The sequence below is a fragment of the Hippocampus bargibanti genome, linkage group LG07, assembly GCF_051943395.1.
Source record: "Hippocampus bargibanti isolate YZ-2025 linkage group LG07, ASM5194339v1, whole genome shotgun sequence".
Lineage (NCBI taxonomy): Eukaryota > Metazoa > Chordata > Actinopteri > Syngnathiformes > Syngnathidae > Hippocampus > Hippocampus bargibanti.
In genome coordinates, this window is record NC_142740.1 from 24,971,774 (window position 1) to 24,990,199 (window position 18,426).

An 18,426-nucleotide genomic window follows, 5' to 3' on the forward strand; every position below is an offset into this window, starting at 1 on the left:
ATCCAATTTTAAAAAAACTATCTAGATAGCTAGCTATTAGCTAGCTAGCTAACTTTTTATCTATTTCAGTAATTCCTGGTTGAGTGAACGCTGGCGTGTGTGATCGCCTCACTCACAGAAAATATTTATCCTGTGACTGTAAAGTGACCTTGAGAGTTTTGAAAGGCACTTATAAATGAAATGTATTATTATTATTACAACATAAAAGACACAGACAGTCTTCAATCTTGGCACTTTCTGCACCATCGTTGTTGCATGAAGCAGTTCTAGATGAAAGAGGAGAGTGGGTAATTTTGATAATGCTGATATGTGGGTAATTGCTCAGATTGACATACAATTTAGAAATTTGAGCACTTATCCATTTTCTCAGCTGTATATAATAATAATAATAATAATAATAATAAGAATAATAAGAAGAAGAAGAAGAAGAAGAAGAAGAAGAAGAAGAAGAAGAAGAAGAAGAAGAAGAAGAAGAAGAAGAAGAAGAAGAAGAAGAAGAAGAAGAAGAAGAAGAAGAAGAAGAAGAAGAAGAAGAATACATTTTATTTCTAAGCGCCTTTCAAAACTCTCAGGGACACTTTACAGTCAGTTTGTTCCTTTGGTGGCATCCCACCATGAGCTAATGTTTTGATATTATTTAAATGTATTTATGTTAGTGCAATTGTGATTTTTATTGGAGCGATACACCATGGGAATACACAATGGGAATGTCCTGAAGAAGAAAAGCACAGGTTACATTTAAATTTGTTGCTTACCTACCTACATTATTTTAAACTCCTCTTCCATTGGTACCATATCTACCTGATGTTAAGGATTCATGATTGAAAGGGTTTTCTTCAGGCTCTTCACATGTTACAAAACATGCATTTTCAGTTCATTTAAATGAGCAATATTAAAAATATATTTATAGTACAGTATAGAGTATAGACTGATACAAATACAATAGGCTCCAGCATTCCTCGTGACCCCTTGTGATGTACTCGGATGACAGAAGGCACCGTAATGTAAAATTTCTTCATCATGTCTAATCCACTTCTAATAATAAGATTAATTACTATTGTTATTATTTTCTAATCTTAATATACTAATCTTAATCTGTTTAGTCCACTTTAATGTAAAAATTTGAACTACAATTCTGGAAGTGTCAATCAAAATGGCCCGTCGGTGCAATGGCACAGCCCTTGTCTTCTTTTCCTTTCGGCTTTTCCCTTCAGGGTTCGCCAGAGTGAATCGGTGTCCTCCACCTTCAGAGGTTTGATTCGATTGTTTGGATAATCTTAAAAATATCGTGTGTGCAATTAAGGGCCGGTCGACACAGTTCTTCAACGACTGGGGGGGCGTTATGGTTTAATGGTCACGTGCCTCTGACGCATTTTGAAAACAGGAAGTGGTTCACTCGGTGACTCCCATAAAAGTCGCTGATCGGGTAAAAAATATGTTGTCAGTCATCTTGATATTTAAGATATGTTCCGGGGATATATCCGCTAGTTAAAGATTGACAATGTATTTCCAACGTTATAAAACCAGAGTGTTGCTTGGCACTTCGACTCTTTATCAAGTCCACTTGTTACGAGCACTTGTAAGAAAAATGTCAAGCTCTCAGCCGCATATGGACGGGTTGAGGAAACTGCTAACCACAGACACGCCGACCCTCGAAGTGTGCGCTGAACAAAAAGACAAGTCGGAAAACAGACCGGAACTCCAACTAGTGAGTCGACAGCTGACGGAGGAGGAGCTGCAGATTCATAAGTTCCACACAGAAGCATGTCAGGTAGTGTCTGATAACTTGAATAGAGGTTGATAAAAACGTATAAATTGACTAATGCGCTTAATTCACTTGATCAAATATGGTCAAACCTATTTGAAGAACTCCCCTTGAATGTTAATGCACATTACTTTTCCGGTGCAGACATTTGAACCAAATTTAAAAATGAAATCTAGCCAAATTAAACGTTGTGATTATGAAATATGTTTCAAATATCCAAGTGTACACCCAGGAATCCCATTATCTACGGTATTATAAGTACTGTGTTGTCAGTAGTCAGTGTACAATAAATGAACATTTTATGATGATGCCTGTTATACAGTGAAATGTACATGTATTACTGTATTTCATTCGAAATTATTTTCAAATACGAGAATATAAATCTGAATAAATCAGAGTCTGAACAATTTGCCCAACTGGATGTGTTTAAATATGATAGTTCCACCATACAGATATTGTTAATGCAAGATCTATCTATCTGTCTGTCTGGACGGACGGACGGACATACGTACATACACATACACTCACATATATACACATACACACACACATACACACACATATACACACACACACACACACACACACACACACACACACACACACACACACACATATATATATATATATATATATATATATATATAAAGCTTGATGGTGGTAGTGGTGCATTTTTTTTGTCAGATCCTTCATCTTTTTCCGATCGTCTCCACTCCTCCATCAAGCAGAGCCAGTGTGGCATGCAGTGGTGACGGGTGTGTGTAGGTGCATCTGCATGCCTTGAGGCCTCTGTGTTGTTAATATTGTGCTCTTGAGTGTGCAGTGAAGTTGAGGCAAGTTGGCCAAGACCTAAGGAGAGTGTGAGGGCCTGGGTGGCAAAACCACAATGCAAAGGGGAGCCCAGCGATGCCAGCTTCACTGTGTGGCCATGCAACGCCATGTGAAATGACAGGCTGTGTCACCAAAAGGCCCGGGGGCATTTTTGTCTTTGTTGCCTGTCAAAGCTCACCAACGACTGGGCTCTCAGTTTGAAACAGACTGAGAGGTGACATTTTCGAAACTTCCTGAGGGATGGCAGAGGAGTTTGGTGTTTTTTTCTTTTTACTCTCAGAAGGTAATTGTGTCTCTGAACAGCTGCAGCATAAAGACGTAGTGTCAGAAATATATTCTTAATCTCCCTGCTTGTCATGTCCTTGTTTATGATGATATTGGTGCTGACTATACTACCGGAGACAAATTCCTTGTGTGCTCTACATATTTGGCGAATAAAGATGATTCTGATTTCATCGTGCAGATGAAATCCACATGAATATCATTACGGATGTATTTATTATGGCATCTTTTTGACAAAGATATTGTGTTTTATGTTACTTTCACTGGCATGACACTCAACCCCTTTAATCCAAGGCAATTTATGGCAATTTATTATCTCTCTCTCTCTGTCTGTCTGTCTGTCTCTCTCTCTCTCTCTCTCTCTCTCTCTCTCTCTCTCTCTCTCTCTCTCTCTCTCTCTCTCTCTCTCTCTCTCTCTCTCTCTCTCTCTCTCTCTCTCTCTCTCTCTCTCTCTCCTCTGTGTATCTCTCTCATGTGTGTGAATCAGTTGTAGGACATGTACCCTTTAGTATGAGTTTATGCATGTGCCATAAGGAGGTATACATGTTGCATCTAGCACTAATTAACCGTCGATTGTGTGCAGGCAAAGAAGCAGATGTATGTTGACCCTTGCAGTGGGTACAAGGTGTTTACAGAGTATGCTCACCTTCAACGAGGGAAGTGCTGTGGCAGTGCTTGCAGACATGTGAGATCCTTTGTGCGCTTCAAAAACGTGTATATTGTCTTTGCTGCTGCAATGTAATTCTATTCTGTCTCAGTATTCCACGTTTGTATAATAATTGTATAATAATTGGATTGGAGTGGAGAAATTTACATTTCACAGCAACAAAGTTATGTAAGGAAAGAAAGCATTTTAATATGGCTCTACAAAATAAAGTCGCTTTACAGTAACTTAAAGTCACTGCCGGATTCGTTGTTTTGGCAGCGTTGTACAGCCCATATATTGTTTAAGTTGAATGTCACATGTCACTATTTAAGGCATAAACCTGGGGTCAAAAGAAGAAGGGAATTAGAATTCAGTGTATAAGGCGCACCCCCAATGAATGGTGTATTTTCAAACTTTTTCTAGATACGGTGATACCTCATCTTACGAACGCTTTAGCTCACGAACATTTCGCCTTACAAACATTAAATTTGCGAGAGTATAATTTTGGCATACGAACTAGTTTTCGGCGGACAAACCAAACCACACAGCGCCACGGTGGATGCCGGACTATTTTTCGGCGGATGAACACCAAACCACACGGTTAAACAGCGCCACGTTTGCTGGCGGACTAGTTTTCCACACCCCCTTTGAATGCAGAGGTGGTTTGCTAACGAGTGGAGGACCTTTGCAATTATGAGACCGAAAAAGACCCCACCACAGACTAGTGTTAAGACGAACAGGACACAAAACAAAATTACGGTCGAGGAGAAGGAGATCATTGAAAAACACGAACGAGGTGTGCGTTTGTGTGACTTAGCGTCCCAGTACCAGTACGCTAAGTCGACCATTGCTACCTGTGGCTATGGGTGTTTCTGTGTTGTCTTAGCAACGGTCTCAGGCAATATAAAGAGGTTGAAAAACTTCTGTTGATTTGGATTAGCGAAAAGCAGCTCGCAAAGGACAGTGTGTGAGGGTATTATCGCCGAGAAAGCACGGCAACTTTACTCGGATATCATCAAGAAGCAACTACATCAACGACCATCACAAAGGTAACTAAAACGACTTTATTATACAGTACACTTTATTTTTTGATTATTATTATTATAACTGATTATTCTCATTTTTAATTGTTTGTTATGGGAAATAAATGTTTGGCAGACGAACTTTTCGCCTTACACACACTTTTGGGAACCAATTCAGTTCGTAATGTGAGGTATCACTGTATTGTATAAGGTACACCAGACTATATGGCGCACCTTCAATGAATGAAAAAATGTTTTCCAAATATATAACTATATAAAAGTTTTCCAAATATAAGGAACACCACATTATAAGATGCTACAGTAGAGCCTGGGGTTATGCATTAAATGGAGTCGGTGGCTGCTGACAGTAGTTGCGGGACCTGTTGTGGCTCAATATTACTTTACATATAAGCCGCACCTGTGTTTAATGCTGAAAAACAATCCGTATACGTTCCACACGACACACAACAACACAAAGTGACAATAGAAAATTCAAAAACAAAAAAAAACAAGGCTTGTGAGAGCACTGACGGCTGCCTACTTGGGCGCCATCTTGGACTTCATTTTCATTTCCTGCTATGTTGAATCACAATTCCATTGACTCTGTTCCTTCTTGTACTTTTGTCCTCTGTTTTTCCCCCTTTCACGGTGCATAACTAAAGTTCCTCTCTATCTGCGGCTGTTTAACGCCCTTTCATTATTTCTCCTACAGTGTCCATATGGCCAAGTCAACGTGAAGGACCCTGCCATGAAGAAAATATTTAATTCTTTATTTTATATATAGATCCAATGTGGCAAGGTAAAAGGTAGGCATGATTTTAACAATAATCTGGTTCTGTGTTATTAACCATTTTTGGCAGCGCACTGAATGATGAAATTTGAGTAGTGACTGTGCAATACCACTGTATTATTCTTCTTTATTCCTATTTTGAATATTATGGGGGATAGGGGGGTTGTTCTGTGTCTGCCTCTTGTGAAAAATACAACTTCCTGCTATTTTTGTTGTCTTGAAACACGACTGGAATGCAGTGGCTTTCATTTTTCATTCCTTTTTATGAGTACTTAATTTCGAGGTGGTATTTCTCTTCTCTGATGTATTAACAAGGGCGGTGGGAGTAACGAGATGAAAACTGAAAGTGCATTTTAGATGTTTGCCCTCAAGATAAAGGGCATATAGGAGAAGATAACAGGCAAGATGATAGATCACATCTTGTGGTCTTTTGCTTTGCATCTCATATTATTTATTTTCTCCCAAATGTGCGAGGGCATGAATATTAGCATCATTTGCACTCGGTTTCGACTCGACTAAGCTTGCCACCTTACACTGAAATACAGTGTTGTTAAAAATAGGCTAGGGTCAGCCCCTTTCACTTGGCTATGCTGCCTTTACACCACTTGATGGAATCCGGCTGTTAACAAACACAGCGTGGACATCAACGGCAGCCCCACTGGACTTGCCAGCTTCCTGGCAACACTCGGGTAAAGCGCACTTCCCTGCGGCTGCTCTCCTGAGCTGCCACCTAATGAACTCTGGGGCCGTCCTTTCCCACTACTGCAAAAGATCAACTCGCATTCAAGAGCATGTATAGAGGCTAATAAGAGCAGAACACCCTGTGGCTCTTAATGGGCTAATATAGAATAAAGGGTGCACTAAACACTGTATCATATATAAATACATCGGTTTACGAACCCCTTGGCTTCCGAACTTTTCGGTTTACGAACGTTACATTTATGAAAATTTTACCTTGGCATACGAACTTTTTTCGTACACGTAGCTGCCTCAATGAGTGATATTTCGTTCGCGAACGAGCCCGTTCTAACAACAAAATGGAAGCCGATTGTTTTTGTCCTCTATTTCCCGCCCCTAGTCTTCGGTTAAAGCCATGTGATTGGTCAAGAATGCAGCAGTGAGGGGAGTGGGGGGGGGGGGGGGTTAAACATTAAAGAGACAGGCAGACGACAGTGAGAGAGTTTAAACTTTGCTAGTTCAAAGGCAGAGTGTTGACTGCAAGGTTAAAATATCCCATCAATCAGGCTCCACAAACAACCCACACAATCCATCTGTACACTTGATCCAAAAAAACTATCAACTCAGCTAAACAGAACACAATTGAAGAGGAATTAGATGAAATGATCGCAAAGAAAGCACCTACAAGGGATCATTCCTCAAGATGGTGAAAAGAAGGTTACGTTCCTCATCAAGTGTTTAATGCTGGTGAAAGCGGCCACTCCATTCCATCAAGCCATCAACGACCATCACAAAGGTAAATAAAATGACTTTATTATATAGTACTTTTTATTTCTTTAATTATAATACCATAGCTCATTTATTATACATGAAATACAGTATATTTTGTGTAGTTTTAAGGCTTAGAAAAATTATGTTTTATGGGGACCTGGGAATGGATTATTCTCATTTTAATGGCTTCCCATGGGGAATACATTTTTGGGATATACACTTTTCGCCTTACACACTCTGTCTGGGAACCATTTAAGTTCGTAAGCCAAGGTATCGCTGTACTTTGCAACTCACGGTTGGAATGGTGCGAGGTAAGGCCAATGGCTGACTCTGCGCCACTTGCAGATATGTTGAGGAAATATGTGAGGTTTGACTCGTTAGCGCATGTGGGAAGACAGCGCTATGCCTTGAGGCTCTGAGCTTGTCACACACGCTCGCCTGGCTTTGCCTGATTGGGCAAATGGAGGCATGTGAGAGGATGTGTCTGCCACCGAATTCTGTCTGTGCCGACAACTCACAGGGGCCACTATCCTCCTCGGCAGGTGGGTCCTAAAGGCAAGCGCTTGGTGATAGTAACGCAGGCCCTGTGAGCAGCTACAAGGAGATTTATGATCCCAACAGTGCTGGGGAGGACAGGTTCTTGGGGGACGTGTCGCCGGCCGGGATGAGAACTGAATTTATGTTGTGTTATCGTAAAGTGAGGCAGCCAAGCGTGCGGCGGCGACATCCTACAGCGGGATGGTTAAGGTGTCACACCCATCAAGTAGGTTACCTGGGTCTGCTTGCCTGCCGCCCCTTTTGCCTGGGGACTTTTCTGTCGCTTTCAAGTAGATGCGTTACCACTCACCGCCTTTGCGATCCTGCAGCCCGGACCGTGAAATCGGCCACCTTTAATGTCTGCCCCGTCCCTCCGCATCTACATCGTCCATTGATGGCACCTTTTCGACAGTTATACAATACATATTGATTTATATAGTGCTTGAACAACAGCTGAAGCTGGAACAAAGCGCTTAATGTGGACTGCTATCCTGTACAGGAAATGATGCAGTCACAAAGATAGTAGAAAGTGCCAGGGAGTCAAGTCAGAATCATTCTGAGTCAAACGCCAAAGGGTACAAGTGATTTTTAAGACGGGACAATGAAATACAGTCATACCTCAGTTTATAAACTTAATTGGTTCCCAGAAAATGTGTGTATAAGGCAAAAAGTTTGTCTCCCAAACATTTATTTCCCATAAGAAGCCATTAAAAATGAGAATAATCAGTTCCCAGGTCCCCATAAAACCCAATTTTCTACGAAATAAGCCTTAAAACGACACAAAATATACATTATTTTATGTATAATAAATTTGCTATTGTATTGTAATTAAAGAAATAAACTGTACTGTATAATAAACTTGTATTATTTACCTTTGTGATGGTAGTTGTCAATGGATGACAAACTTCCAGTTTGCCTCTTCATGATATCCGAGTGAAGTTGCTGTGCTTTCTCGCCGGTAATACCCTCACTCACAATGTCCCATGTTAGCTGCTTTTCGTTATTCCAAATCAACAGAAGTTTTTCTTCTATTGCCTGAGACCGTTGCTTAGACAACACAGACACGCCCTTAGCCACACGTAGCAATGGTCGACTTAGCTGACTGGTAGCGGGACGCTAAGTCACACAAACGCACACCTCGTCTGTGTTTCTCAATGATCTCCTTCTTCTGCTCGACCGTAATTTTGTTTTGTGTCCTCTTCGGCTGAACACTAGCCTCTGGTTTGGTCTTTTTCGGTCCCATAATAGCAAAAGTACTCCACTTGATAATAAACCACGTATGCGCTCAAAGGAACGGGTGTGGAAAACTCATCCGCCAGGCACCATACCAATAAAGAACCCAATCAACTTGGGTGAAGATCTGAGAGGTGATTTTAATATCTAAATATCCAAATTGGTGGAATTATTTTATGTCGGTGTGCTTTCTCTTGTGTCAATCTAATTTTAACTACCCTAATTTCCGGACTACAAAACGCGACTTTTGTCACAAGCTTTCAACCCTGTGGCTTATGCAACGATGCAGCTAATGTATGCATTTTTTTCTAATAGCCGCCAGTCGCGCTTGAGCACTAAAGGTAAGAGTGAGACAGGCCGAATATATGTGGCGAAGAAGACGCTAGTTTAACGTAACTTTGCGTGTGAGTCGTGCATTTAAAGTCGCCCCCTGAGTTGAATGGGAGGCTTGGACGACCAGCGATGAGAAATTGTTCACCAAAACTGACTGTATGCTAACTTTTGCACAAGTCTTCCAGTGGATCCTGACAACGAGGAGTGTGAAAAAATCACCAACCGGTTTCGAAAAGCCGATCTGCTGCGTGACGGAGAGGACAGCGCAAGCTTAGGAGTGCTTTACCTCAGGATGAAAGTGACACTTAATGCAACAACGAAAGATAGAATGAGAGTGTGCAGCGAGGAATTTCAGACGCTATTCCAATCCGACTTCCATGGTTTCAATGCACAACAGGAAGATGAGGACGGCTCTTAGCGACCTGCTATGTTTTGTACCCAGCCTTGTTCTTGAGTGCTAACGTGTTTCCTCCGTGTCTCAGTCACTTGGTATGTTTTTGTATCCAGACCTGTTACCAAGTGTTAACGTGTTGCTGCTGTGTTACTGCCGTGTCTCGTGACTTACCGCCAATGTTTTTTTTTAACCAGCCCTGTTGGGGCTGTGTTACTACCGTAATGCTTGCTGTCTTACTGCTGCATTACAGGCACTGTTTTGAAAGAAAAGTTAAGATATATTATTACACTTTAATAACTTTTTCTGTCTACTGTCTGTCTTTGTAAACATGCGGCTTATAGACAGGTGTAGTTTATGTGCGTACAAAATGTTTTTTCCTTAAAAATATACTGGGTGAGGCTTAGAATTAGGTGCCATATATAGTCCGGTAATGCTGTTGCTTAAAGGACAACCACACCATTTTTTTTGTTTCCTAACTGACATCAGAAAAACGTTTTATAGCATCTAAAATATTATTATTTTTAGTCAAATGCAAAACACCAATAAAAATTAGTTAAAGTGACCCCGGAGATGCAGTGTTTCAGAAGGTCCCGCCCCCTTGTTCGTGACGTCACGCCAGGATGTCTTGCCTTGCTCTAGAATCAAAACAATGGCTTCAGATGCAGAGAATATGCTTTCTTGTTATTCATCCAGTTATGAATATGATTCAAATGGTTCTGAAGAGGAAAGCATAAATGTTTGCAATCAATTAAAGAAGTCCTTCCATGTCATATTTTGAGACGTCTGGACTCCAATGTAGCGTCCCAGAACATGCACAAGATGGCGCCCAAGCTCAGTTGGAAATGGGCTGATTTGTCTGCTGGGAATTTGTGTCAACTCGGATCAAATAGTAGTCTTGGTGCAACACACAATGATTCACCATCGCGTTATTTATGTGTTTTCCTTCTAATTTCGCCATCAACATGAAGTTTTCAGACCAAACAAAGTACCCAAACTGCATTGTGTGTCGCTTTCTCGGTCAGGGGCGTTCCAGATGTGACGTCACGTCAGGCATCGTCATCAACTCGGAAAAAAAAACTTCCTCAATATTCAGTGCGAGTCTTAAAACGTAAATTACAGCTAGATGCCGTGAAATCTCTGTAAAGTACGCTTAGTATAAGTAATTTGAAGTGATTTTACAAATTATGGTCTTGCCATTAAAAATCGGCAGAATATCATGACATGCATTCCAATTCGAAAACACTAAAATGCATTTTTGGCAAACGCTTGATACCAATGTTGCTTTGTTCCAGAAATTACCGCAGCCTAGTCGAGCACAAGGTGTTTGTTTCAGGCATTTTGGACTGAACATCTTTGACCTTCAGCTGAAGCATATGCCGCACGATAGCACTGTGGGAACAACTCTCCATGTGTCTTTCTACAGGACGACGCCACTCGCCGCAGAGAAAAAGAGAGCTGTCCAGTTTGTAACTGTGACCAGACAAGCTCCAGTCACAACCAGTTGACAGGCCGAGCAGCCCCCACGCCCACGCGCCTCCCTCTCAAACAGGCACGGCAGCCCTGAGGCCTATGACTTCCACCACAGTCACTTGCAGCATATCCATCACTGTTCGCCACAAACTGTCACATGCTTGGCAGGGGGTTAAAAAAAAGTGACTGTCATTCTCGTGATTGCTGAAAGGAACATCAGTCTCAGCGATTGGCTCGCCTCTGCCTTATTTGTTAGAGTGTGTAGACGTGTGGAAGTATCTTGATATTCAAGCAGCATTTGAACAGTCCCTCCATCAACATCTGGTCTACACACAGAACGTCAGATCGCCTCAGGGTCGCATCCCGATCACTGGTTACATGGACAACCGCATGCCTGTGGTAGAATTAGTGATAAAAACACACGTATGGCCACTGTGTGACAGTCAGGATGCCAGATTCCTTCGGACAGACAGGGACGCAAATAGCACAGAGGGCCAGTTGCTCCCCTGGACCGCAACTGGTGCACACCCTAATGCCAAGCCAAGCCGTGGCCGCCAGATGAGCTCAGATAAAAGGCCAGCCCGGGTTACTCACTGGCACCTCAATGAGGTACTGCTTTTGGCAGTCTAAACACAAGCGTGGCCAGACAAGCCCAGTCTACAAGGACTTGGGGATCAAGAGGTCGTAGGTTTGAACCCCCCACCCCATCCCCCTTCGTTCCCTCTCCTGCAGAAGCCTACATGCACACCCTGGCTTGTAGAAAATATGATTCTTTACCAGAGAGATTCTACTTTGTGTCCCGAGCGCTTGTCAGGTCTCCTTCAGCAAAGCTTTCATTGGATTGGATTGGATTGAATTAGCCTTTATTAGTCCACTGGAGAAATGTACATTTCACAGCAGCAAAGTTATGAAAGTAAGAGGAAAGTAGAGGAAGAAGTAGAAAAACAAATACAGGAGCTCCTGGAAAGGCAGCCACTCTCGTGGGGCAATCTTGAAGTCAAAAGAACAAAAAAAAAAAATTATAATATGACAACACAAAGACGCTCTACAATCTTTGGCACTTTCTGCTCCCTCTTTGTTGTATGAAGCAGTTCGAGATGAAAGACTAGAGGATTAAAGTATCCTTTTCACCAGTATATCAGAGATGTCATGGTGATATGTGCATGTCTGCTACAAGCTAAATGTTGAAATTAAACACAAAGCAGTAGCATCCATTGACGAAAAGAGATGGTCTCACATCTCCTACCCTACGTAAATCCGCTTCAATTCCAAGCCGCGACAGTTCCACATACATGGGATCTGATCCCACTCAGTGATGTTGTGGATGTGGGTATGATTGGTTGTTTGTCGCTATACATGTCCTGAGACTGGCTGACGGCCAGTTAAAGCTGTAGTGTGACGTAAATCCACTTCAATTCCAAGCTGCAACAGTTCCACATATGCATCGGCGCTCTGCGCTGAAGCTCCGTTCTTCTCATGACTGGCTCCTCAAGCCATGCATCCATCCAGGCGCAGACTGTTCAACAGCATCGACCTTTCCGCTGAACAAAGCGGTTCTGTGAAAATGCTGTCCATTACAGGCGCAAAAAAAGCACAATCGTCCAGCGATGACAGCGATGGCACCGACATTCCTCCCAATCAAAAACAGTGCTGGCATATTCATGCTGCCGAAAAGGCGCAATCGCTCAGCAGAGTCTCCTCCTTCATGAATGTTGTGCCCAAAAATGCTGAAAATCAATTGGTATTGGTTGTACATGACGCACAATAACTCAAAGTGACCAAAGAAAACAGAAAAACAACAAAACAAAACAAGCACTTGCTGACGGCTGCCTACTCTGATGCCATCTTGGACTTCTTTCATGGTAGTCCTGAGTGTAACTATGCGATTCATGTACGATTGTACACTGGAAATTGTGTGTAAATTCATGCTATCATGTCACCTTGTCCTTTCTGGTGTTGCCAGATATGAACTAATACGTGCACCAGCCCCCTGGAGGATAGCCTATCCCAGGGGACATAACAGGGAGTGTGTGGAGGTGGCGGCGGGCTGTTAGAGCTGTTTTGGGGGTGTGCAGGCAGCAGTTGGTGTGCAGGGACCAGAGGCTCAGACTAGCTAGTTAAGAGCTTCTCTTTCCTATCCTCCATCTGCCAGGGACTGGGGTTGTGATTTGAGCTCCAGCAGAGCAAAGCAGGGATGAGATCGAAGGAGGGTTGGTTGGGGAAGGAGTTGGGGGGGGGGGGTGTTTGGGGTATGGAGAGCAGGAAGAGACTGAAAACATAAAGTGGAAGAAGGTGAGAAAGAAGGTTTAGAATGGAAAGATGCCTGGGATGTCTGAAATGCTTTGTCCATTGACACCAAAAGGCTCCACATGGATTAAAAAAATATGTACAGTACATTTGCATGTAACACATGACAGACGCTCCCCAACTTAAAAACGAGATATGTTCCAAACGGTCGTTCATAAAGTGAATTTGTTCGTAAGTTGCTTCAGTGCTATATTTTGTATGGAATGTACTGTATATTTAAAGCTTATGTTTAAAGTTTTTCTCAGTATGTTTAAAGGACAACCGACATCATTTTTTGTTTCCTAACTGACATCGGAAAAACGTTTTATCGCATCTAAAATACCCAAAACACACAGGCTGATATTTTTAGTCAAACGCAAAACACCAATAGAAATGACAGTGTCCCAAAACTACTTCAAAATGACAACAAAGAGAGAGTGAGAAAACACACACATGAAAGGGAGAAGACAGAGCTTGAAACAAAAAAACAAAAGTGAAAAAACAATGGTGGGAAAAGGAAATTTGGACTCGTTTCAACTTTGATCAAAAGCAGAGTGTAGACTGGAAGGTTAAAATATCCCATCAATCAGGCTCCACAAGTAACCCGCACAAGGCATCTGTACACTTGATACCAAAAGCTATCAACCCAGCTAAACAGAACACAATTGATGAGGAACTAGGTAAAATTATCGCAGAGAAAGCACCTACGAAGGATCATTCCTCAAGATAGTGAAAGAAGAAGGTACGTCCTCATCACGCGTTTAATGCTGATAAAACCGACTCCATTCCATCAAGCCATCAAATAAAACGACTTTATTATACAGTATCGTTTATTTCTTTCATTATAATACCATAGCACGTTTATCATACATAAAAAGCTATATTTTGTGTAGTTTTAAGGTTTAGAAATTTAGAAAGTAGAAAATTATGTTTTATGTGGACCTGGGAACGGATTATTGTCGTTTTAATGGTTTCCTGTGGGAAATTAATTTTCGGGATACACACTTTTCGCCTTACACACTCTGTCTGGGAACCAATTAAGTTCGTAAGCTAAGGTATCACTGTACTATAAAAAATGAATGGGATTTTGATTTCAGCCAACAACTGCAGTTTAATGCAAAAAAATAAAATAAATGTCCTACCCCCAGAAATTGACTCATGTCTGCTTTTGTTTGTAAATATTTCAAGGATGTCTCACCCTCCTCCTCGCACACCCACCAAGACACATGTGACTGGGATGCAGCTTTACACCACTTCACTCCTCCCTCTGATCCTCCTCCAGAAAGCCCGTCACGACGCACCACCCACCCACCTCCCTTCGCTTCCCTTCCACCTCTCCTTTTCCTCATTCTGTCAGCTTTTCACCACGGCGGATCCGGAGAGAAGCTCCCCGCCTCCTCGGCCCTGCTTTTGGGTGGTACCTAGAACGAGACTGGGTGTCACTTGAGGTGACCCAGAAATGATAACGGCAGATGAACCCTGGTTGTGTGCTATGATAACCACTGAGCTCGACAGCACAGAGCAAGGTGGTCATCCTGTGTCTGCGGTCGCCCGGTTGAACAGAGTCTGCTGCACAGATTCCCCACTGTGAGGAGGCTATCGTTCTCAGGAGCCACAGCGCACGGCTTGCACATTGCAGTGCACACCGAAATGGATCTCGGTGGCCCTGCATTATTGATGCGATGCATACCAGGCAAAGGAGCAGAGTGACTTTATTGCAGCATGGCACGTGTTCATTTCATTTATCCAAGCAGAAGTGGTGTCATTAATTGTCACCCTTTTGCTCACAGCCACACAAAATTCTATTCACTCCTTGTCAATTGAAATCAGTCCTCCCCAAAGTGTGATCCAGCCTGCGGGATGGCTCGGTGCATGTGTCGTGTGAACAGTTCAATTCAGGTGCCAGCTCGGTGCACTGAAAGGTCGGGGTTATTTTATGACTATTGTGAGAAACCCTTTATGGCCTGTTTTTTTTTTTTTTTTTTTCAACATTATACCCAGCCATTTGGCGACATGAATATTCATTAACAAAAGCAAAGGGGCATTGCTTGAATGATAGTTGAGGGAATATTTTCTCATTTGAGGATTTGAGGTTAGGCATAATGAAACCACTTTGGGATTTGGGAATCACAAAGGTTTCATACGACTTAACTGGTGAATGTTTCACTATTTTTTTCTTTCATTCATAAGATACTGTAATATAAGGAATAATAATATATACATATACAGTATATTTGTATATAAATGTGTATATATATATATATATACCGTGCATATATATATATATATATATATATATATATATATATATATATATATATATATATATATATGTATATATATATGTATGTGTATATATATATATATATATATATATATATATATATATATATATATATATGTATATGTATACGTTTATGTATGTATATATATATATATATATATATATATATATATATATATATATATATATATGTTTGTATATATATATATACAGTAAAGTCTCGTTATATCGATATTCAAGGGAGTCCGAAAAAATATCGATATAACCGGGACTATCGATATATCCGATATCGATATAACGAGACTTTACTGTATATATATATATATATATATATATATATATATATATATATATATATATATATATATATATATATATATATATATATCGTGTGTGTGTATATATATGTCTCGTTATATCGATATTCTCGGGAGTCGGAAAAGATATCGATATAACCGGACTATCGATATATCTGATCCTGCGGCATGTAAATTTTCTCCTTGCGTTCATAGAAATAGTATCGTAATAAGCAGTACTATCGATATAACTGATATCGATATAACGAGACTTTACTGTGTGTATATATATATATATATGTATACCCGCGTGGGTTTTCTCTGGGTCCTCCGGTTTCCTCCCACACTCCAAAAACATGCATAGCAGGCAGATTGACCACTCCAAATTGTCCCTAGGTGTGAGTGTGAGAGTGACTGTTGTATGTCTTTGTGTGCCCTGCGATTGGCTGGCAACCAATTCAGGGTGTCCCCCGCCTCGTGCCCGAAGACAGCTGATAGGCTCCAGCAACCCCGCGACCCTAATGAGGAATAAGCGGTACGGAAAATGATGATGTATATGTATAAATGTATGTGTGTGTGTATATGTGTGTGTGTGTGTGTGTGTGTGTGTGTGTGTGTGTGTGTGTGTGTGTGTGTGTGTGTGTGTGTGTGTGTATATACGTACATGTGTATATGTGTGTGTATATATATATATATATATATATATATATATATATATATATATATATATATGTGTGTATGTATGTATATATGTGTATGTATGTGTGTGTGTATGTATTTGTATATATATATGTATATATATACACAGTATATGTACATATACTGTGTATATGTACATATACACAGTATATGTGTTGTGTGTACAGAGTATATGCACATATACACAGTATATACGTATACATATACACAGTATATATATACATATACACAGTATATGTATATATACAGTATATGTATGTTTGGAATGGCAAATATAACCACAATTGAGCATATATGAGCTACCAAATTCAAAACCATAAGAAATTATTTCTATATACACATTTGTTTGTTTACCCTTTTAGGGGAAACGGTGAACTTGATAATTGATTTAATGAATGCACGTTTCATGTTTTCATTTTGCAACCAAAAGAATGAAGTGTGTTTTTTTAATAAAAATAATAATAATAAATTTCATTTACGAGCGTCTCTCAAAGCACCCAAGGACACTTTACAATCAAAAAGAACAATGTACACCATGCAGAACAATCACACCATCAATAAAATTATAAGTAATAAAAGAGCTGATGAAACTGTTTTCTTTTGGTGGTTTCATTAATTCTTCGGCATAGTCCATTTTAAAACACATTTTACATAGGCTACTATATAAATACCTCTAATCAATGTTAACAATATGCATGCTTATTTTGAATTGCCACAGACCTGCAAGTGGATCTTGTTATTCCAAACATTGAAGCGTCATACAGGCTAAAATACACTTTCGGTATTTTACTCTGTCGTTATTGATAATAACAAACCTAAAATGAATGTTGTTGTATTTAACAAATTTTGGCATGGACTGCTCATTGTTGGCCATAAGGTGCTAACCGATACAGGAAGGTGTTATTTAGTTTAATTCGTGGAGACATCAGCCATGAGAAGCTACAAACGCGCGTAAGAAGGCCAATTGGCTCTCAGTTTTAGAGCAATCGTGCGTTTGTGTGTGTGTGTGTGCGCGCGCGCCGTGTTGTGTCTTGTGCATGCCGCAGGAATATTTAAATCGCTTGTGTTTTTAATTGAGGCGCTGGAAGTGGAGCCACAACTCGCGCAAACGTGGAACAGCCCCCATCTACCGGTAGGCAGGCAGGCAGCCTCCCTCTCCTCTCCTCTCTTCCTCTCCTCCTCGCCTTGCCTCACCTTCCTCTCCTCTCCTCTCCCCTCTGCTGCAACACACAATTCTGGCTGGAGCGTCTCCTCCGCCTTGCGCATCGCGCGGCCATCGAAGCAGCACATCCTCAGGTAAGACGTCGACTTCCGGCCAGTGTCTTGAAATGAATACGGCAATAGAAACCACGAGCAAAATATGACGCGAGTATACAACAAAATGTTTACTAACTAACAAATCGTCTTTTATTTAAACGAATACCTCTCGGGTTTTATATATTTCTTTTAAAAGAGTGCGCTTTTAGATAGCGACACTGCGTATTTGACATGTGCTTTAAAATTAGCTCGTGCTCAAATGCCTGAAGTAATTTCAATACAAAATAGATGAAAGACGTTAGGATTTTTTGGGGGCAGAAAAACGTCATGTTAAACTGAATTACAGTAGATTACTTGTGTTTTTAAATGTATCTACTGCATATACATTTTCTTTGTTTTGAAATTAGTTCCTTTAAATGTCTTATTTTTAACAAGTCATTCTGATGGAAGCTTATATTGTATTATACGCTCCATCCGTATCTCACAAATTCATCTTAAAAGCAGAAAACAGATTTATCTGTAAAACCGAGACGGGAGGGAGGCAAAAAAATGAGCGTGTTTACTAGGAGAGAATATCACAATTATTCATGCAAATCCACAAACGACACCAGCCTCTTGTGTGCTACTCGCTGCGTACTCACTGACGCGTCTCTAAATCCTTCTGCAGTCAAATCAAATGTTACCGCTGGAGGCTACGAGTCAACACAATTCTCAAGTCCTTCAAAATATTTCCATTATAATAATAATAATAAAAATAAAATAAAATCACTGTAGATGTGCATGACTTCAACGTCATCCTTTTTAATTGTAAGTCATTAGAAAACATCTATCCTGTATTCCTTCAATCAAAAA

At 40.7% G+C, this 18,426-nt stretch overlaps 2 protein-coding genes across 4 annotated transcripts in view; both read left to right on the top strand.

Annotated features, from left to right (window-relative positions):
- Positions 1-1,395: 1,395 nt before the first annotated feature.
- Positions 1,396-12,978, top strand: lg07h1orf53 (linkage group 07 C1orf53 homolog). Of its 3 annotated transcripts, none has more exons than XM_089001383.1 (4): positions 1,396-1,771; positions 3,462-3,563; positions 5,259-5,352; positions 10,706-12,978. In XM_089001383.1, exons 1-3 carry the CDS (start codon positions 1,502-1,504, stop codon positions 5,328-5,330), a joined length of 444 nt encoding a protein of 147 aa, XP_088857509.1. In that variant the 5' UTR covers positions 1,396-1,501; the 3' UTR covers positions 5,331-5,352; positions 10,706-12,978. The 3 variants fall into 3 exon arrangements, with proteins under 3 accessions (XP_088857509.1, XP_088857508.1, XP_088857507.1); XM_089001382.1 differs by lacking the exon at positions 10,706-12,978 and adding an exon at positions 9,066-9,583; XM_089001381.1 differs by lacking the exon at positions 10,706-12,978 and having other exon boundaries at positions 5,259-9,583.
- A 4,458-nt stretch (positions 12,979-17,436) lies between these two features.
- lhx9 (LIM homeobox 9) overlaps positions 17,437-18,426 on the top strand; it is a 17,436-nt gene continuing 16,446 nt past the window's right edge. Inside the window, exon 1 of the mRNA XM_089001411.1 lies at positions 17,437-17,613. The gene's annotated coding sequence lies outside the window, so the exon portion shown is untranslated. The remainder of the gene's footprint in view (positions 17,614-18,426) is intronic.